We start from the raw sequence: 21445 nt of genomic DNA on the forward strand, positions 1-21445 counted from the left end.
TATAGAATTTCAAGCAATACGTGACACTTTAACAGGTCCCAAAAAAGCATAAAGAAAATATTTAAAGCCCAAAATTTCACCAAGAAAATGAATGGGAAAATGTATCAGAAGCCGGAGAAGCTGAAAATCTGATCAAGTTCAATGAACTTTAGAAGAGTAGTGATGCCTTGAATTCCCCTCTTAACTGGTTCATTGCCTTGCTGCAACATTTATGGTCATATTTATGGGGCAAGTTCTTATCACTAGTGCCTGGGAAACTCTCTCCGTGACCTTGTAATTCTCACTGAACTATTCAATTCCGTCAGCGACACGTGGGCCGCTCTCGAGACAGTCAGCTTTTGGAATATAAACAGTCGCTGGTCGACTGACGAAATCGGGCATTGATAAGTGGCAGATAAGAGTAGCCGGGAACAATTCACAAACACATTACATACATAGAGTACACACCTGTGCTTACTTATTGTAAATTCCATCTACGCTTTTGGTAATTAATCAAAGCTATGCCCCCACAAGATGCATCAAAATATTGACACTTGTAACCATTTGTGGCAGCAATTAGTCCGCTTTAACTGAGCCGATTCCAGTGATTTACTTGACCACAGCCCAGAACCCGATACAAAATACAATACACATAAAAAATGTTAGGTTCAAGCAAGCAAGATAAATGAGTTTCTGATCCTGCAGGGGCGGCACATCATAAAAGTCGAGTGAAAGCAAAAGAAAGTAAGCGGCAAGCGTTAAGAACCGGCAGATACAGGGCCTCAAAGGAAGCAGGGGAAAGGAAAGGCTCAGGTTTTTCTTTTCTGCTTCTTTTTTTTTTAGCAAGAGTCATTAATAAAGCCTCGGCAAAAGATCTTTCTGATGACACCTGAACTGACAGCGCGGCACGAACGGCACAACGAGGGATCCCAAGCGCAGAGCGCAAAGATCACTTCAGCATCTGTATCTGTATCTGTATCTGTATCTGTGGGATACACAAGATACTCGCAGACCGGCAAGCAAGTGTGGCGCATATTAATCATGCGCTCGTCAAGCCCTCAGAAGAGTTTTGCCTGGATTGTGCCACCAACAAAGCCGCTTTCATTGGTGTGTGTTTGTGTGTGTGCATATCTGTGAGTGTGCACACTTGTATCTGACGGATTGCTCAAGCCTCAAGTGTCCTGTTTTGCGGTTTTTAGTGTAGCAACAACCACCACACGATGCATCCAGCAACTTTTAGGCCTTAATAACAGTTCATTTGTGTCATCCAAATGGTTTTTCCCTACAATTATCAATTTCAAATTCGAGTTTGCAGCTTAGTTTTCTCGCCCTGCAACTGTTACACCTTATAATCAATTCGACATTTGAACTTTTTGCTTACTGAATGTGTGCACTCAAAGTGCAGAGAGAGAAATCAGTAATATTATATAGGTATAAAATAAGAAATTTAATCATTTAAATTAGCAATATTAAATGCCCATTTCCTCTAAGTTTTCTTTATACACATAAACACTTCTGTTTCGATAATCTGCTCTTCACTTTTTGAACTTTTAATAACTTAGAGGACTTAAATTTTCAGTTCGCTTAAATATTATTAGTTTATAACCGTGTAAGGCACTTTGGCAAAAGTTCGTGAACCGTAATTAACGGTATTTAATTATGGAAATTAACAAACCAAACAAGAGAGCTTGGTGGGAAACTAAACTTTTAGTCAAAGAAGATACAAAAAAAAAATATATATATATACAAAGTAAAACCCATGTGTCCAATGCTTCTTCATGGCTTCTTTTGGCTTAGCCGAGGTAATTAAGTTGGGAAAATGCAACGTAATTTACAGGCAAATTATTTTTCAATTTGCCAGGCTTTACATATAAATATAAATACATTTTTTCAGCTTTTCCTTCTCTTTTTTTTGCGCTAACACTTTGTGCACTGGCCATGTGAATAGAAAGTTTATGTTGCAGTAAACATAGATTAATGGCGGGAATACATATAGTTATATATAGGAAGTCAATGACAACAACAGACCGCTAGGTAAATATGCATATATTTGTACTCCTCGTTGAGACACATCTTGTTCGATTCGGACTCAAGATTCAATGATTGAAAATCAACTTCCGTTCGATGGGTTTGGGTTGTTTTTTAATAAAATAGCGATTCACACAATTCGGGCAAACGTATTCACTGGCAATCGGCATAACGCAGACTGAAACTTTCGTTATGGTTGCGAACGAGAATGTCTGGCTGCGATTAGCAGTTTCGAGGGGATCATAAAGTAACAAAAACAACACATTTTTTGATTAAATTCAATTGATAAAGTTTGTTTTGCACGAAATTTCGAACAGTTGAGAGGCGACTGATAAGCCCTAGGCAACCCAAGTAGCAGACAACAAGTACAACCTTAAAAATAGATTATATTCCCTTATCACAAAAATTTAAATTTGAAAATTCCGTACCGCTTAAATCGTAAGTTATCGATATCGTTATCGTTGGGCTCAAGCTTGTTAGGTATGAAACTCGGCCAGCAGAAGGTTGCTGTCTAGACTGTGTTCGATTTAGAGGTGTATTTCAAATGTTGCTAGCGGTGAGTTGCTGACTGCGGTGAAGAGAGCGCGCGCTGAATGTGGTGAATAAGAAATGCCGGCAAATCAGCTGTTTTTCTCCTCATCTCGGTTTTGTTTTCAAGTTTTCCACACACCCGCCCACTTTCACACACACGCACACACACATATAGTGGGGAGATGCAGCCTCAGAGTGAATAAGCAATAAACTAAGCGATTGCAAAATGGGCTAACAAATCGAAAGATTAAATTATTACGTGGGATAGATAACTGCACCTATTGGTATTACTTTGGGTCATTTACTAAATATTATCTTATTAAATATATTAATAAAATTTGGTATTTGGTTTTATCTATTAAATAAAATTATTTTTGTTAGTTGTAGTTAGGAAAATTAAACTCAAATTGAATCAAAAGTGTGTGATAAATATTTTTAGGAAAGCCGAAATATTTGTTTTAAAAATATTTAAAATTTTAACCGGTTAAACTTTTTTAAAAGGTGAATTATTAACAGAACACGATAGGATTAAAATGGAACTGCAATTAAAAATATTATCAATGAAAGTAAGCAGCTTTTAAACTAATTTAATCAATAATAAAAACCAGTTTTTGGCAAAGAACCTTTACCTACTAGATTATAAGGCATAAATAGAAATAAAAAATAATAATAAGTTTGATAACAATATTATCAAGGCATATTCTTTGTAAAGAACTATTGACTCTAAATCATATAACCCCCTTTAAGAGATTGATAGCAAGAGAAAGAGAGATGTGATCTCATGACTCAAGAGCATTGAAAAGACAAAAACAAAAACACACCAAACGTATCAAAAGCGAAGTTCAACGAAACTTTTTTACTCGCTTATGGGCAGGTTTTATATTTATTCTTCCGAAGCTGAATCAAAACGCGAGACCGAGACCCCAAAAATAACACCCATAAGACAGACTTGAGGAGCAGCAGCAGCAGCAGCAGCAGCAGCAGCAGAAAGCGCTGACCGCGTGTATTTGTGTGTATATATGTATGTATCTATGTACATATGTATGTGGTATAAGCGAATGAGTTAACGAAGCGCAAAAAGCAAAGCTTTGTAGATTTGCAATTAGTGGAAGACAGCGTGAGCAGCGCTGGCAGGGGAGGGGAGAGGGGAAAGAGAGTTCAGCAAGCGAGGTGGACGACATTCAACAAAATAGAGTTATGTTTTTTTGAGTTTTTTGAGCTCAATTCGTGAGCTACACGCTAGTGAGTGTGATGAGGTCACACCAATACATAAACAGCGACCTCTCTCACCTGACTTTAAAAGAGACACAGAGAGAGAGAGGGAGGGAGAATGGTAGCATTGGTGACACATTCACCTGTCCATTTAGTGTTCTTTGTGGCTGTAACTAACTTGCTTGCCATTCTTCTCCATTTGCATATACATTTATGGATTAATGATGACCAGGTGACAGCAATTGCAATTACAAAACAAGAATGGCAAGACATCAAGGCTATCGACCATAAAATACCCAGTAAATTTTATACCAAGATTCTTATAGAACCTACAGATAATACAGATAAGATGGGTAATTTCAATTCAATTTCTTTTATCACGACTCTTTTAGAACCTATAATACAGATATAATGGGTAATTTCAAGATACGATTATAAGTTAATTTGGTTTAACAATTTTGTTTCTATAACAATTATTGATAACCTTTTCAAGTTGAAAATTTTAACAAAGTCCTAAAGAAGATAATAAACAAAAAAGATTATTCTTTCCCTAATCACATTTTTTCCTTATCAAATTTTAGAATATATCTTTAAATAGTTAAGTAAATTAGGTTTACCAATTGTTTTTCTCTGACAATTATAGAATATATATTTAAATATTTAAAAAATTCTTAAAGACAATAAAGATGATCTTATATCATCCAACTTTCCTCTACACCAGGCAGTAATTAATAACTCTAAATTATCGCATTTTTAATATAGCAATACCCCTAATACAGTCTTCATAAATACTTGTTCTAGTAATAAACAATAATTATTACGGAAACTGCATGCAGCCCATTTAAAAAACAAAGGCAATCAATGATTAAGACATTATAGCAATCACTTCAAAGATTATGCAATGCTCGAATGCCGAATGCATTTAATTAGATCATATCAAAAGAACATGCATATAAAAAACATATTTATGTGCAAGCCTCTTTTATGTGATCGCTCAAGAGCGCAGTCATAGAAAAAAAAACATGAAACAGAGGAAAAAAAAAAAAGAAAAATAAAACCGTCATCGGCCAAAATGGAAAACATTCGTGACATGTTGGAACGACACAACAACACAGAACACAGAAAACAACAGAACAAATTGAAAATAACAACGAGTTAGTCATCTCTCTCTCTCTCTCTCCTGGCCCGACTGTCCAGACCAGGCCAAGTATAAATATTTATGCATATTTAAATTGCAATTCGCAAGTATACAAAAAATAACACGGAGGCATATAATGAAATTGCTGCCTGCACTGTCGCACATTTGTTGCCGACATTCAATGCGATTTTTAAAAATAATTTACAAAAAAAAAACGAAAGCAATATCAGCTCCAAGAGATATATATGTACATATATCTATAAAAATCAGATTCGCACACGATTGAACATTGCTTGTAAGCTATTAAAAAACGTTTAAGCAAATGGATTTTCAGCTTATAGAATATTTAAGAATATTTTTCAAGCAACTGCAGGGTTTTGTATATATTTCAATTCTTACCCCTGACTTTACAATTAATAATATTAAATTGAATTTTTAATTTTTTGACAAAAACCTCTTTCCATATTAAATGAATTTATCTTGTTTGCTTGTCTGGTTTTTAATTTTTCCTTCTCAGCTTTTTAAATGGTTTTTTTTTTCGCAGTCAAAACATTTAATGACCTAATTGCCGGGTATATTTGTGATTTTGTATATAATATTGTGAACTATGTGACCGAAAAGATGGTGAAAGTAGCTATGCTTGAATCTCGAAAGACATAAGAAAAACAAAACAAAAGAGTTTTTCCAAGAAAAATGTTTTAAAAAACATTGAAATATACTAAGAACATTTAAATTGTAGCATATATGTATATCTCTAAAAACCAATCTATTGATTTCGATCACAACTTCTCAATTAGAGGTATTAAGCTACTTATAAGCCTGGTAGGAGATAGCGTACAGTCATTGGGAGATTGTTGGTATCAGTGGATAACCGTGGCAACAGTCATGCTGATGTGTAAACAAAGTTGCTGCCCTTATCTACTGATAAGCTCAAAAATTTTGATATTTCGCAAACTCGGGTAACCACAGACAAAATGAAAGCAGCATTTGAATATCGATTGGCTTTTGGTGAAACCTCGAAATATACAGACTATAATTATAAAGAAAGCTTAACAGAAATCGAAAGAAATAAAAGAGGAACCCGAGGGGAGAACTCTGAAGAGGTGTTTTAAATCAAACGACAGACTAGAATGGGTCAAGCGATGGGTTCGCGACTCTTCATTAGCAATGCAAAAAGCTTTTCAGCAACACTGTTTGATAATGAGCACAACAAAATACACACGAAAACACACACACACACACACATACACCGCTCTGCAGGTGGTGCCATTCGAGTGTTTTTAATCAGTCAAATCAAAGTCATCGCCGTTTACAACTACACTTGGAAAAAATGGGCGTTTTCAATAAGAAACCTTGACCTATCTCACCTATCACCTATCTGCCAAAAATACTAGGAAAAAATTAAGGGGAAGACCCGAGAAGTATGAAATCCTATAATAAACCAGAAATGATACTAACTTCGGGAAGCCGAAGTTTATATACCCCTACAGTTTACAATTGCATTAAATAATATTATAGGAAATAGATCATAAAATAGCCATAAATATTCGGATTAAATATGAAAAATTTATAGAGAAATCATAGATTTTTAAAACTCTTTAAAAAACTAACTATGCCAAAAAGGCATACATTTCAATTCGGAAAGCTGCATACTCAATTTGAAATTTTAAGAAATTCAATTTTTTGTCAAAATTTGACAATTTTAATGATGTAACCCCTTATCAAATTTTAAAATTTTGAAAAATTTAATTTTTGAGCGGTCATGGTTAGATCGACTCGGCTGTCGATGCTGATTAAGAATATATATGATTTATAGGGTCGGAAATTGATTTTTCAAACATAATAATACCCTGCAAAGGTATAAAAAATGATTTTAAATTAAATCGTACAGTGATTCATGTTGACTTTGTCCCTGGGGACTTTGAAATAGCATTGAATCAATATTTAGATATGTTTTCCCCCACAATGTAAACTGTGTTCTTAGTTAAATTTACTCTGGGTCTCAAGAACTCAACTCTAGTTGAGGTAAATACTAATAAATAGAGAATAAATAGGGAATAGAACTGATGCAATAGCACCAAAGATCGGTTTCAACCAATTTTGGTTAATAATAAACAATAAAATGATATCATAGTAAAAGGTTACCTCCTCTTCATCTCCGATTATCACCTCGTTGGCAAAGGTGGCACTGCCGAAGGGTTCGTCGGTAGTCAATCCCTCCACTTCGCAGGCATTGGCAGCTCCACTGGCCATTTCACTCTCATCCTCATCCGTTTCCTCCTCTCCAAACAGGCGACCCAAATACAAGCTCTCCTCCACATAGTCTTCGTTCCTTCCTGCCGAATTATTTGCTTCCAAGTGCTCCACAGTGAGGCTACCCAGATTTCTGGGATGAGGAGTGCTGTCGTTGAGAGCAGCATTGCTCAAGGGTGAGGCCATGCCTGCTCCTGTAAAGCCATGAATGAGCGCGGCCAGGCTGAGATCCAGATGAGAGCTATTCGGAGGCTGCTGTTGGCCATCCTTGAGTGGTAGATTCGCATACGGACTGGCCTGCAGCGGCAGATCGTTGTAGTCCTGCAGATCCGCAAGATTCTGTTCCCAGATGGAGCGCTGATCCTGCAGCAAATGTGGCGACAGAAAGATATCCAGCTCCGGAGCAGGATGCAGCAACGAGTGATTGGCATTTCCAGCGGCTAGTGATGAGGTGTCAATATTGATTTCTCCCAGGCCAGAGGCACTGCTTCCACCACCAGAGGTTGGAGCACTGGCTCCTCCTACTGTACTGGGCGTGCCGGCAGCACTGCTACTCTGCACATCCTGCAGAGCTGCCGTCTGGACACTGCTGTTGCCGGTGGTGTTGTGTAGATTCATTACAAAGGTGCTGCCATTGAAGTGCTGCGGCAGCTTGTACTCGCCCACTCCGTTTCCTACGCCACCCAAGGAGGGTATATCGAAATTCAGGAAATCCTCGATCCGAGGGCTCAAACCCTTCCTATTTCCATAGGGATTTTGGTCCATATCCAGTCGGTGAACCGACCGCAGCATCTCCAGCTCCCAGCCATCGCCGTGGGAGCTCAGCTCCAGCTGCGAATCCCAGCGATGGAGCAGATAATCCGGATTGTAATGGAGCAGACTTAAGGCCAGAGCCAGCTGCAACATTTTCATCGCATACGATTTTTTGTTTGAGATCATTGTGTTGCGTCTAAATCTTGCAGTCTATGTGAATGGATGCGTGGGTGTTGTCCGTGGTCCGTGGTCCGTCCTCCGTCCTCCGCCCGCCTCCTCTCCGTCCCGGACAACAGCTCAACGGCTGCGTTGTCCGGGATCGCTGCGTTCAATGACGTCGCCTTGTCCCGCCTTCCGCCTCCGCTGCGTTCCGAATTCTGCGCAAAAACTGAAAGTCCGAGCTACCAATGCTCCTCTTAATTGATGACTGTCCTCGGGCTCGTTCTGTAAGCAGATCAAGATGTGTCAACAAATAGAATGGAATTAGTAAGCATTATAATATGTTAAAAAGTATATATATCTATCTCAATATATGGGACTGCATGGCCATTTGCAGTTTGAATGCTAAATGAAAATGCTTTTGTTTTGAAATGTTCGGCCTTTGTTGTGTTTGCCATACGATGTTGTTAAGCTTTGTCAATGAGGAAGTGCTCAAAAGAAAGTTGTCTTGTTTCCGTTGTAGCGACAGGGTAATAGATTTTAAGTAAATACAGATTTTTCTGTTTAGCAAAGTGTCATATCTTCATAACCATAAATGGGTTAACTGATAAAAAGATATACCACACATTGGGAACTTTGAAGTATTGTCAGTAAAACTAGTTTGTGTTATGAAAAGGAAGGAAGTTTGACCTAGAAAACTTTATTCTTAATAGCACCTTTATTGTATCTGGTTAGTGTTATGTTTCCATTTATTATATATTTTCAAGGAAATAAACATAATTATGGAAAGCATAAAAACCAATTATGTACTGAAGCATTTATCGTGGAGAAAACTGCTAACTTCAATTTCAACTTTTATGAGACAAATGTTATAAACAATTTTAAATAAGAATCTTTTAACTTCAAAGTAATGGTTATAATTATATTGAGGTTCCTAAAATAATAGCAACCAATGCATACAAAAAACTAGAAAGGAAACTAACTTTGGGAAGCAGAAGATTATATACCATTGCAGATTGCAATTGAATTATAGGATCCAATCGAAAATCGATCATTAGTAAGCCTCTAAATATTCACATTATTTGTATCGATATTTATAACTTTTTTTATATGACAATTTTTTTAACAAATAAAAAACTTTGAAAACTCATAACTAAACCAAAAGTGCATTAATTTCAATTTGAAAAGCATCTTGATGCTAGTTTTTATAAGGTTAACAAATCTGAATACTCAATTTACAATTTTTAAGAATTCAATTTTTTGTCAAGTTTTAGATAATTTTAATGATGTAACCCCTTATAAAATTTCGAAAAAAAATTTTAAAATTTATTTTTTGACCGGACATGGCTATATCGATTCGGCTGATAATGCTGATCAAAAATATATATGATTTATAGGGTCAGAAATGACTCCTTCATTACTTTACAAGCTTCTGATTGAAATAATAATACCCTGCAAAGGGTAAATAAAATACCATTATTTGTTCGATCAATAATATGTAAATGTTAAAATAATAAACCAGGTTAACAACATCGAAAGCATTTATTATTAATTTAATTGCAAATTCCTGGAAACTGACCTTCAGTTGTGGAATTTTTGGACGTTATTTAACCAACTGAGACTTATGTATTTATTCCTCCCGATTTGGGCCGCAAACAAGAGTTTGACGTTGTCTACTACGCATTTAATATGCCCATCCTGACCCCACCAACCAATGGGGGGGTTAACAGACAACCGCCCACACACAAAAAAAAGGGGGAGCGGGGGGAAGGGGTGAAAGGAAGGGGCATAGAGGAAGGAATGACCCAGACAAACGCCGTGAACTTGAACTTGTTCAAGGTCTCTTCACGCTCTCGCTCAAAAAATGTGCGCACTGTGGCCGATGTGAAAAACCCAATTCAAGGACGGGCCAACAACAAAATGCTTCAAAAATGTGTGTTTGTTAGAGGCGCGATATATAAACTTTCTTTGTTTTTTAAGCAATTGGCAAATGCACATAAATGGCCAAATGGAATCAGTCAAAAAGTAATGGTAAAAAAAATAAATTTTGATTAGCTCACAAACACGAACACAACGAAAGACTTATTGAGCAGTTCCTCAATGAAATGAAATGAAATGATTAAATGTGCAATAGGTGAGAGCGTGACGGAGGTAGGGTTCTTGCGTGTATGTGGGTGTGTTGTATGAATGTATTGCAGTGCACTCACCTTGTATTTTTTTTTTTTTTTTTGGGGTGTTAACAGCCGCTGCTGCTGCTGCTGACTACAACGGTAAAAGGCTGCGGCGCAGTAAATGCTGAAGGTGTTGCTGCTGCTGCTGCTGCTTCTTCCTTTTGCCGCACACACAATGGTGAATGATGCTTTATTGTTTACAGTTACACACACACTGAGGTATTCACTTTCTGCAGTGCTTTATTTGTTTATATTTCACTTTCTTTCTTTTTCTTTAAATGGCTGCAAAACACGCATTTAATTTTGTTTTATTATCCACACATTTATGGCAAGTTATAGGTAATTTCTCCTTTGCCTTTCCCCCTAAGGCAACCAGTAGCATTTAATTGCAATTTATTATTAATAACAATTTGCATTTAAATTGTACTGCCAGGCTGACAGCTGCTGCTGCTTCCTCTTCTGCTTATTCCATTTCGTTTGTCTGCTACGCACTTTGGTGACAGTGTGTGTGCGTGTGCGTGGTGAAATCGTCATTTGTTAATAACAAAAATATTTTCGCTAAGCTTGTTGTTTTTGTGTGCTGCCTAATATTTTGTCGTGTATTGCGCCTGCACATCGCGATTTATTCCTTTGTTTGCTTTTATCGCTCATTTCTTCGCTTTTGTCTGACTCACACACAAAAAATACACACGCAAACACACCACACACACAGACGCACACTCACACAGAAATGCTTAGAAGCACAGAACTGCTGTTTTTCTTGCGGATTCTGCTTTGTAGCAACAATTAATGCATTCAATTAAATGCAAAATGATTTAATTTTTATGGAGAAGCACACACCACACACACACACAGAAGCACACGCGGGCAAGAGAGCAAAACAAATGTGGAAATGCGCGATTTGGAAACTTCGAGAATGAGCCGAGAACAACTTATTGTTAGTAATTGGCAGCCGGCACAGCAGCATTTCAACCTTCGCTCTACACTTTGCATCAACAAATTATTTATCAAATCGCCGAGCTTCGTTTTTTCTTCGCTGCTGTCTCTGATTGCAGTCTGTCAGCTGAGCGTGTGGAATGGGAGAAAGACACAGAGAGCGGGAGAGAGAGACTGCGCGCGGTTGCTGAATAACTGTTGTTGCTAGCCTGTTGGTCGTAACTTCATCCACCACTACCACAGAGCAGCATGATGTTGCACTTATTTTGTGGGGCATGCAACATTATTTGCAATTGATTGTAATCGTCATAGGCAAACAAATTCGTAACTTTTCCATTTGTTGTTCCGGCACAAGCACTCACACGGCCGCCCTAGCAGCACACACACACACACTCACGCGCACAGTTAAGCAGACTGCCGCCTGTACTTCGCACTTTTACGCGTCTCTTTCACTGTTATTTTGCGAAATTATCGCCGCGTCCGCTTTGGCACTCTCTTCCATCTACCGCCGAACCTACGTGGTGGTGCGTTGCGTTGCGGCTCGCTAAAAACGTGTTTGTTTGTCAACTTTTGGCAATTTCTCCGATTTCCAAATCGACGGCACGGCAAAACAAAAACGTCTGTTCAGCTCAAAAAGCTTCGCTTGGCAACAACAATTTGATATTCCCCACACTGGTGGTGATGACACTATCGAAAGTATCGAGTACTATCGTGCTGGCGCCTCTAGCGGAGAGCTTTTTTTTCGCACGGCTGCATTGTGAAAGTATCGTTCGGTGTAAAGTAATTAAATTTAAACATTTACCTTTTTGTTTAGATGTTTCTCGCTGTTTTTGGGCTTAATTAAAAAATATTTGTTTGTAGTATTATACTTCTTAGCAGCTATTTTTATATTGTAGGTAAATGGGTTCTTGGGTCTATGTGTTTCAGTGGAGAAATTGATCCACTAATGTATTTACATGTATATGTAAAATAATTTGAAGAGCTTTGGACACGTGTCCATAAAATTTTCAAATTTGCATAATATGTGATGGCTTTAAAATGCATTTTAAACAGTTTAAATATACTTAAATTACTACCTAAGTATATAAACATATAATATAATAAAGTATCATATAATTATAAGAAATATATTAGTGAGTTTTGTTTTTACGCTTGCTGCAGTTAGGAAATTAATTAAGAATATCTTTTAAATTATAATATTTCCATACCTAAGCACTTTGATTAACTAACTAAATTAAATTAAATTCCAAAGTACTAATTTATATATTTATTTATTCATTCAATTTTAATTGAAATATATTCCCTATTTTTGACGAAATATTAAATAATACCTCAAATCAGCAATATTTTTTACTTAATTATAAATCATCATCGATTTTGAATAATAACTTTTATATCTAGACAATAAATAATGTCCATCAAACTGGGTGAATCACACATTTAACTGAAATAATACCTTTTATTTACACAAAGAACTGACCCCTAGAAACTAATTAAGATTGATGGGGTATTCAGATAAAGAGCGTTCTGAAAGGTATTATATTGTGCTGGCAAATTGGATTTAATACTCCCTTCCCCCGTTCGAAATACTTACCAGGGTGGTAAAGTGGAAGCCACCTCGCCAGATGGGATTCTTGTTATCTGGCGGCGTCTCCAGCGAGACCGGAGGTGAAGGCGTTTCCAGAACGGCCGGCGTTGAGGCCACCGTGGGCTTGATCAGTTTGGCCAACTTCGAGGGTGGTCCAATGGGCACGCGGACGGTGACCTTCTTTTTGGGATTGGGCGGAAGTAGCAATTGGGTTTGGTGATACGTGTCCTCAATGTCCTTGGCGGGGGACAGGGATTGCAGCCGGGGCAGGTCCTCTAGGTCGATCATGATTACTCTTTAGTTCGGCACAAAAGGTGATGAGTCAATAAGTTAACTGAAGTGAAAGCGAGCGCCACACACAATTAGATAAGGATAAGGATGGGTCGATTTTTATGGCCTCTATTTAAGGGAATTAATTGAATATTGCATTATAAATGGATGTCCCTCATTCCCATGTCCCTCATATACCAAGATTGATCTTAGTTTAAGACATATATTTTAGTAAAATAAGTTAGGATTTGAGTTAAAAATAAATAAGATATATTTTAATGTTCTGGCCCCACAAAAATAATATTTTCCATTACCTTTCCGTTCATAAGGACATTAATTATAGGTATACAAAGTTATATTTTAAAAGCACCAAGAAATCACATTTACCATCAACTTTAAATATTAATTTCTTTATTAGTATTCCTCGAAATCCATCCCACTTATCGATCTTTCACTGTAACCAGGCTATAAATACTGATAAGCGATTTTCGATTGTTGGAATTCTAACTACAGATATAGCACACTTAAATGGTTTTGTTTATTTCTTGATTGCGCCTGCCATTTATGGAAGAGATTACACACATTCGCACCGAATCGTACGTAGATAAGTACAGTGAATGTCCTGATGCAACAACAGTGAGTACTGGGAGAAAAAAAGATAACCAGCTCTCACTATCTATCAATTGATATGGGGGTACTAAGTATTTAATATCAGTATCATAAAACATTTTCCTCGCGCGAATTATCGCTGTACAGTGAGCCTCGACTTTAGGCCATGCAAATTACATCAGCCAATGTTTGGTCTTAGGTTTTTCCGATTAGATTGCGTTTTCAAGTGAATCATAAAGGAGAAATAAATGATTTTATTTTTGAATTATGGGGAACCAGTCATGAGTTCAAGTTCTGCAAGTGATCGATAAGGGAAACATCTGTTAAGGAAATCTCTCTCAACTTTGATGTATTTCATTTAGGTATATTTATTTAGGGAACTCCTATCAGGCAATAGTTTATCTGTTGTATTTGCTTATCAAATATTATTTTTTATAGCATTGGAAGGGTATATTCATCATTGACATTCAGATAATTTGATAAATGGAAATTAGAACATCCAGATAGTTTGATTTACAAGGAAAACTAGGAAAATTCCAAAGTTTTATTTACTCTTCACACTCTACTATCTTTTTAATTAAGACCCCCCAGAAAGATGAGAAGACATCAAATAGCACTTATTAATAATAGTTTAAATGATAATACACGCTTGAAGGGGATAATAACACGCTTAAGGTTTTCTGGGAATTCCCTCAGAGCCGCCTTCTATAATAAACAAAATTTAACTGTTTGGAAACTCACTGAGATCTTTGGTTTGTTGACCATGACTCATCTCAATGTGCGAAAAAATATAAAAAACAGCACAATGCCAAGTACAAAGGTAACTAAAGTGAACAGAAAGGGTTTGGTTGCTGAGAACAGAGTTTATTTTAAAGAGGAGACAACTGAGAGGTTGCCTGATTGGTAACAATAAAATCTGGTCATAAAGAAACTGGTAATACAAGTGGCAGGATCCAAAGTTCATTTAAGAAGTGAGGTATCCGTTGATTAATAACAGATTAATTGTAGTAACATCTTGCAACAAGTTACACAACAATTAATAATAGTTCAAAGTAATCCAAATCTCTAGGAATATATCATTGATCAATTTAAATGCTTTGTAGTAACAACTTAATTGAATAGTCTGTCAAATATGACATAACATACTTGATCACCTTAATAACAAATCAATAGCACTAGATTTCAATTGCCTTTATGTTATTATATCTCAATTTTATCACAACACTCTAGTTATTATCATCTTTAGAGTTTACCCATAAAATCTTGATATCTAAGGCAGCTCCCATTTATGCAAATCATTCCAGGTCCCAGGCATTCACATTTATAAAACAGTGAAATCACAATGCTAACTTGGCTAATATTGAACGGCTTTTTTTTCCTCGAAACCAAGTCAACATTGCAAATCTGTTCGACTCGAGATAATAAAAAATAAAACCAGTTTCTTAAGGTTTTTTTTTTGTAATGGGAATACTCTGAAGATGGGGAAGATGCGCTTTTAGCTTTGGTTTGTTGTAACTTTAAGGAAACTTGGATAACAGGTTGGGAGATTTTAGGGGAAGCTGTTTTTATATAAAAGTTTTTTATATTTAGTTAAAATTTAAAGTGTACCAGCTGAGGTAGAATGTATCTATAATAAATTATTGTTGAAAGGTTAAATAATCTTTAAATTGCACTATTAAGTAACCAAGATCAATTTCTGCGGCAATAATTAAGATGAGCAAAGAATTTGTAGTATTTTATCAATTTAGCATAAACTAGTTTATTATTTACTTTAAGACATTAAAAACTCAAAAGAATTAATCAATGTGAAGGCTCTGCACTTGTAGTTTTTCTAGTATTTAAACATCAGAAATATTTAATTAAATTTATATAATCTAATTCCCTGAATTCCAATTGATTTCCCAACAAAGCTAGAGTATTGTTAACTTCGATATGTAAGCCAATTTGTTAGTCTTGTTTTTAATAAAACCCCCCTATTGTTGTTGTTTTTATTCGTTGCCGTGTGAGGCTGTCGTCTGATGCTTGACGCAGTTTATAATTTGAATGAACCAAGTCTGGGTATAATTAAAAATAAAAAAAAACCTCATGGAAATAAATACGAGAAAAAATGCGGGATATATTGTATATGTAAATTGAAAACAAATAAGCAAAGTTCACTTTACTAAGCCCTGGGTCCGTCAGATATTGAGAATTCGTACATTACATATTGATTTTAGCAATTACCTGTCAGCGTCGCATCAACAGGTTAGTGAAAGGTGAGAGGGGTTGGGAGGGGGTAGAAAGAGTGAGAATCAACAGTCCGTCCGTGTTTCTAGGGAATTGTCACGCAGTTTGACTTTTCAATTCGCGTGGAGCAGGAGGGGCTCTCTAAATATTAATAACGAACTAAGGAAATGTCGTGACAAAGTCTTTAATAATACATTAAGGGGGAGGTCGGCCAAATAAAGGGCCTTTAATAATACACTAACTAAGTAGCCGCAAAGTTACATATATATTTCCAGTAGATTTGTATTTTTATATTCGAGACAGAGTTCATGGAGCGTAACTCGAAACATTTTTTGATTGTTTTCAATATTATTTAATTGCTGTGCGCCTTGTGGAACTTTCATTATCATTAACATTATCATTATCATTAGCAAACACACACACACACTACAATGTAATGTAAATATTTATTTATAACACACAATTTGTTATTGTTTCATTCTTTGAAAAGAGAGCTTTCGAAAAGAGAGACCACGAAGAGCACACGAATGATGATGATGACCACATGCCGGTAAATTTATGCGAAATACAAAACTGTTTTTGTTTGTGCACAAAAATTTCCAACGAAATGGATATAATAAATAGAAATACTATTTGCAAAAATATGGCGTAGCGTCAGAGAGAGAGACAGAGAGAGGGAGACAGCTCTGGCCTGTCCAAATTCACTATTGAATTGAACTTGTTGATTAGGGCAAATGCCTAGAATACACACACACACACACACCCACTCTGAACATACGCGCACACACACACACACACAACACAATAATGGGGAAGTAATTTTCGCAGGGGAGAGGTGATAGTTGGGGTTTAACGACGCAATTGTTGGGTTACCCGGAATTAAGTGTAATTATTTCGCCTTTATATTCTTTTTACTTCATTTCGCTTAATTCTTTACTTTACTTCGCATTTTAGTTGTATTTCTTTTTACCTTTGTTTAGGTTTAGTTTATAGCTTATAGCCTGTTTTTGTTGCGTGTTTTGTTGCTGCCAAAAAGAGAGCAGAGTTGGTCACTAAGATATTACGTATACGACGTGTTTTCGCCACTTAAGAGCAAACCATCAGCTGGGCGATGCACAAGAAGAGAGTGACAGAAGGGAGGCACAGAGCGCGGTAAGAGCGACGAGCAGGCGAGCGAGCGTGTGGCTAAGTCGATTTGTAATTCACTGAACGGCTGTTCAAAAAACACTGAAAAGCCAGCCGATGGCCCACAAAGTCGTCGCTCGGCCGCTTCAGCTGTTTGCGTCGGCGGCGTGTCGAGCACCAAAGAGCCCAGAGCAGCGTCGGCAGCGGGAGGGGGAGGGGGGTTTGAGGGGAAACGGAGCCGAGTGCGGGATAGCCGTCGCATAGCCGAGGCCCCAATCGTCAAGCTTGGGGCCTGATAAAAGCGAGCAGATAGCGCAGGGCAAGACAAGTGCTCCCGCTGCCGCTGCCGCTGTCTCTGCCTGCGCTGACCGCTCTGGCTCCCCCTCCCCCCCCCCTGTGTTTTGCTCAGCGCGTGCGACAACAGCTTCTTGATGGAGCCGCCGCTTAACACACCTGTGAGCGCTATTCAGACGCAGTTCAATAGTCGAATATATGTGGATGAGATCTTCCGCTTACTGTGGTGCTGTGTGGCCCTGAATCATCGACTTTATCTCGACTTTTCTATATTTAAATCTGTTCATTGATCAGTTATCAGTGGAGTAAGTGTGACCAAGAGCGATTCAGAGTCACGAGAGGGTGACCAGACTTAAATTATATTTAAATTAAAACGTTAGATGCCAATTTAAATAAGCAACTACAATTAAAACTTTTAAAAGCAGAAAAATAACCCAAATTCTTACATGGGTATTACACTGGCCTATAAAATATATTAATTCAAAATTTTAACTGAGATTTTATAATCTAACATTGTATATTTAATGTTAATCAGAAGTGTTAAAGTAAGTGAAGGATTATTTTCCGGCCCTTTAAATCATATTTATGTAAAATCTTTGGCTTCTCAAAGTAAGCTTTCTTTCTTTTTAATCTTAAATTTAAAATAAGTACTTAAATATATTAACAAACAAGAAATATTTAGCTTTTGCTGATCAATAAGATACTAATAATACTTACCTAGTATATGAGATAAATTTTATATTCTTTTACCAAATATATGCATTTAATTTACTTCCTTTTTCAATGATATAAAAACTTTCGATATTGCATTGAACCTTTATACCCAATTATGATTAATAGATTGCCCAAGTTTCTAAGTAAATCACTGATATCAATTCCGGAATCAATATTCGGTGATTACCACAATCACCAGGCATTTCCGTGTGTTTTTTGGGGGTTTAAATACCAAATCGAAACATCAAATTGGACGAGTACAAACAATAGCTTTGTGGGTGCAAAGCCATTTCCATCATAACTCGTACTATACCAAATTTATTGTGATTTTATCAGACCGTAAAACGTTTTTTATCATCACAGGCTTTACCTTTTATGCCCCACCTGTTATATTTAGCAGGACATCCAAAAACTATTCAAATGTTAAAGTTCAATTACAATTGTTGTTACAGATTAGTTATCGCATTTATTAATATTCCCATTTGACTTAAATTACATTATGTAAATATATATATATTTATATATAGATGTGTATATATCATTAGCATACAATTAGATTTACGTCTTTAGAGTTGCTTTGCCTGCTTTCCATTGCATTCCTAGATACACTTTGTTTGTATTTTCCCTACACGAATTTCTTTATATAAAACCTGATGGCCAATGCATAATTAATAATTTCTAATATACTGATGCCAATTGCAACAAAAATTTGGTCTAATAAAATTAACTAGAATTCGTATCCTTCAATCTTTTGAAATAAGAAAAGGCCATTCTTCAACTCCAGGGTAAAGCGGAGCCCAAAGGGCAGGATTGGGTGTTGGGTGAGGTGTTTTTGTGTGACTGATGATGAACTAAATGGAACCCAAAATGTTGTAAATCAATCAAAGCTGTGGACGGATATGCATTGTACAATACAATTAGACGTTGAAATGGGTGAACAAAGAACTCAAATGTAGTGTAATAAACAAAATAAAGTCTTCTTTGTCTTTGTTGGTCTGTAAAAACTTTCTAAATCTCCCCATTAACTTCTCTTTTTGCTTCTGGGTCTTGAGTATCTTTCTTATGCTGTGTGTTCCATCTTTTGTATTATTTCTATTTTGGGTTTATTTTCATTTTTCATCTATAGTTTAGCTTTAGTTTGGTTTATACATTTGTCGAAAATCCGTAAAATCGCTCCAAAACTTGTTTTTTTGTGATCTATCTTTGTCGCTAATAAAGTTGTTTTCGGTTGTGTTTTTTTGTATTTATCTTTCTCTCTCTCTCTGTCTGTCTGCCTCTCTTTCTGTATTTATTTGTATTTAGATTTTTGGGGCTTCTGAGCGATTGACTTTGTTGCAATTATGAAGGGTACCTTGGGGTTTGTGTATTTTAGCCAAGAAAATAGTTCCCATTTCAATATAATATTTCTACGAAATTTTGCTGTTTCTCTGGTAAAAACTTATCAAAGATCTTGACTTCTTTGATGGAAATTTAGTGTATGAATTAACATATTTAAAAATGATTGAAGGTTTAACTCTGAATCAGCTAAACACGTTGATGGGACAGAAGCGGCCATGTCACAAGTGTAGCTCTAAAAGAGGTTTTGTTAACTTCTGGGGTTTACTTTGCTGCATATCTTATACAATTTTCTTTATTTAGCAAAGTGCTTTAACCACTAGGAAACCCTCTAGACTACGCTTCTGACCCACCCCAAGCTAATCTTCTTTCTTATCGGGGCGCTGCCAATGGCAACACCAACTGATACACGTTTATTTGGCTATAATGACAAACCGGCATGCCAAAAGCCCCCTGATTTGGGTGCCAGAAGTCGGCGGCTTCCCTCAGTTTACACAAACACTTTGGATTCGAAGACCTGGCTATCTAGAGGACAGACACCTCAACACTAATCAAATGATAACCAGCGATATGGTTAAATCGTAAAACACATGGTAAATTGTAGTTATGGAACGTTGTAATCTGTTAATCAGTTTCATTTTGATGTCTTATGCGAGTGCGTAAATAAACAGTGTTAAATTAGTTTTGTATAATTATTTTTGGGTTTTGGGGTTCTCTAGCAAACTACAGCGCGTATGCCATGTATGTACATATGTCTTTATAGTATTAATTCGTATCGCAAGCTCCTAACTTATCTCTGCCTGCCTGACCTTAGACCACATGGGGATTACGTTGTGCCTAAATTTTAATCAAATTCTATGCTTCATTTCTTCTATTATTCAAAAGTTAGTAGAACCTATGGCAGCCATATACATATAACATATTTAAATTCAGTTTAGCCTAAGCGGTTACTGATTTTAAAGTTAAGAAAATCTTTGGGTTCTGTTCTTAATTCTGAACAAGTTTTTGTGATTAAAACTGGTTTCCCAACTGATACAGGCGATCTTTTAGCCTATGCTGATCCGACCTTTTAGGTTATCAACTATTCAAGTTTAAAATTAATAACAAATTAGACAATAAATACTGACTCTGGAAGCTTATACTGATCATAAAATATGCTCTTAACTGGGAATTAATTCTTCTGGTCAGGCAGGACACGTTTAGGTAGGGTGATTATGTTGGTTAAGTAAATTATCTTTGGACAAAAGGAAGAGTTCTGTGATATTTCGATGCGCACATACACGGATACACACACGAGCAGGCCGCCCACTAATTCTAATATACATATTCTATACAGTGACTAGAATGCATTCATTAGCGATTTAGTTAATCTCGATTCAGTGGCCTCATCTGTTTGTTTTGTTTTCTCTTTTGTTTTTTGGATTTTATGAAAAAATATGTTTGTTCTTTGTTATTCTTTGCTTACAAACTACATTTATCGATTGCTCTAAGTATGTTTGGTTTTCTCATTTTGGTTTTCGGTTTGTAAAATATACATACATATACAATATACATATATAGATAGATCCTTATGTTCAGTTGTAGATATCCACATATACATATGTGCTAGAAATGGCTCCCTCCTGTTGGGAATAGATATACACAAAGACTCCTTGCGATCATAGCATTCGTAATTTACAGGTGAGTGAGGCCACTCGTTGAGGACTAAAATTATAGGAGAGCTACTGAGTAAACCAAGGAGATCGATCGAACTGGCAATGATATGGTAAAGAGTACAGATCCATAGTGTGTGTTAGTTAACTCGGCGAAATCAGGGTCCACGTGAGAGTCGTGTCTGAGAGAGGAACATAATTACAAATGAGTTTGAAGAGAGAAATGTGCGCGGACCTCAGAGTCCTGCCTCCTCTATCGGTGTAAGTATAGGTGGCCCTCCACCCACTTGTACAGCGATGTCTGTGACCTTGCCACCCACTCGACATTTGAGGCCACACTGCTCAAGGTCATGTTCAGCACAGACATGCCGTGACCCCGGCCAAAGCGATGCACCAGTGACTTGAGCTAAGGGAAAGGATAGGTAGATTAGTACAAGAGATCTAGGAGCAGGAGCTGTATGACATTAGCTCA

General features: G+C 36.7%; 2 protein-coding genes and 1 long non-coding RNA gene across 19 annotated transcripts in view; all 3 read right to left on the minus strand.

Annotated features, from left to right (window-relative positions):
* The window catches only part of cnc (NFE2 like bZIP transcription factor cap-n-collar), a 50305-nt gene extending 33040 nt beyond the window's left edge, over nt 1–17265 (minus strand). The window contains exons 1-2 of one of the 3 annotated variants that reach the window (XM_020962080.2): nt 16824–17265; nt 12755–13082 (exon numbers count right to left, since the gene is read on the minus strand). In XM_020962080.2, coding sequence (XP_020817739.2) covers nt 12755–13036 — 282 coding nt within the window. In that variant the 5' untranslated portion in view covers nt 13037–13082; nt 16824–17265. Of the gene's footprint in view, nt 1–2007; nt 2373–7033; nt 8339–12754; nt 13083–16823 lie in introns of those variants that run through there. The other 2 variants (XM_020962078.2, XM_020962081.2) reach the window with 2 other exon arrangements.
* On the minus strand, nt 10384–11855 carry LOC147643055 (uncharacterized). Its single transcript, XR_015272642.1, has 2 exons — nt 11679–11855; nt 10384–10506 (listed from the first exon to the last, which is right to left on the minus strand). It is a non-coding gene; the product is annotated as an uncharacterized LOC147643055 (long non-coding RNA).
* A 1167-nt stretch (nt 17266–18432) lies between the features above and the next one.
* Nucleotides 18433–21445, minus strand: part of LOC110189888 (endoplasmic reticulum aminopeptidase 2) — a 35448-nt gene continuing 32435 nt past the window's right edge. For 10 of the 15 annotated variants that reach the window (XM_086837039.1, XM_020960151.2, XM_020960168.2 and 7 more), the window contains one exon: nt 18433–21379. In XM_086837039.1, the coding sequence (XP_086693165.1) occupies nt 21227–21379 (153 nt within the window). In that variant the 3' untranslated portion in view covers nt 18433–21226. The remainder of the gene's footprint in view (nt 21380–21445) is intronic. The other 5 variants (XM_086837040.1, XM_086837038.1, XM_020960160.2 and 2 more) reach the window with 1 other exon arrangement.

This window comes from Drosophila serrata, unplaced genomic scaffold, assembly GCF_035046125.1.
Source record: "Drosophila serrata isolate PLE 108 unplaced genomic scaffold, ASM3504612v1 contig_295, whole genome shotgun sequence".
NCBI classification, from domain to species: domain Eukaryota; kingdom Metazoa; phylum Arthropoda; class Insecta; order Diptera; family Drosophilidae; genus Drosophila; species Drosophila serrata.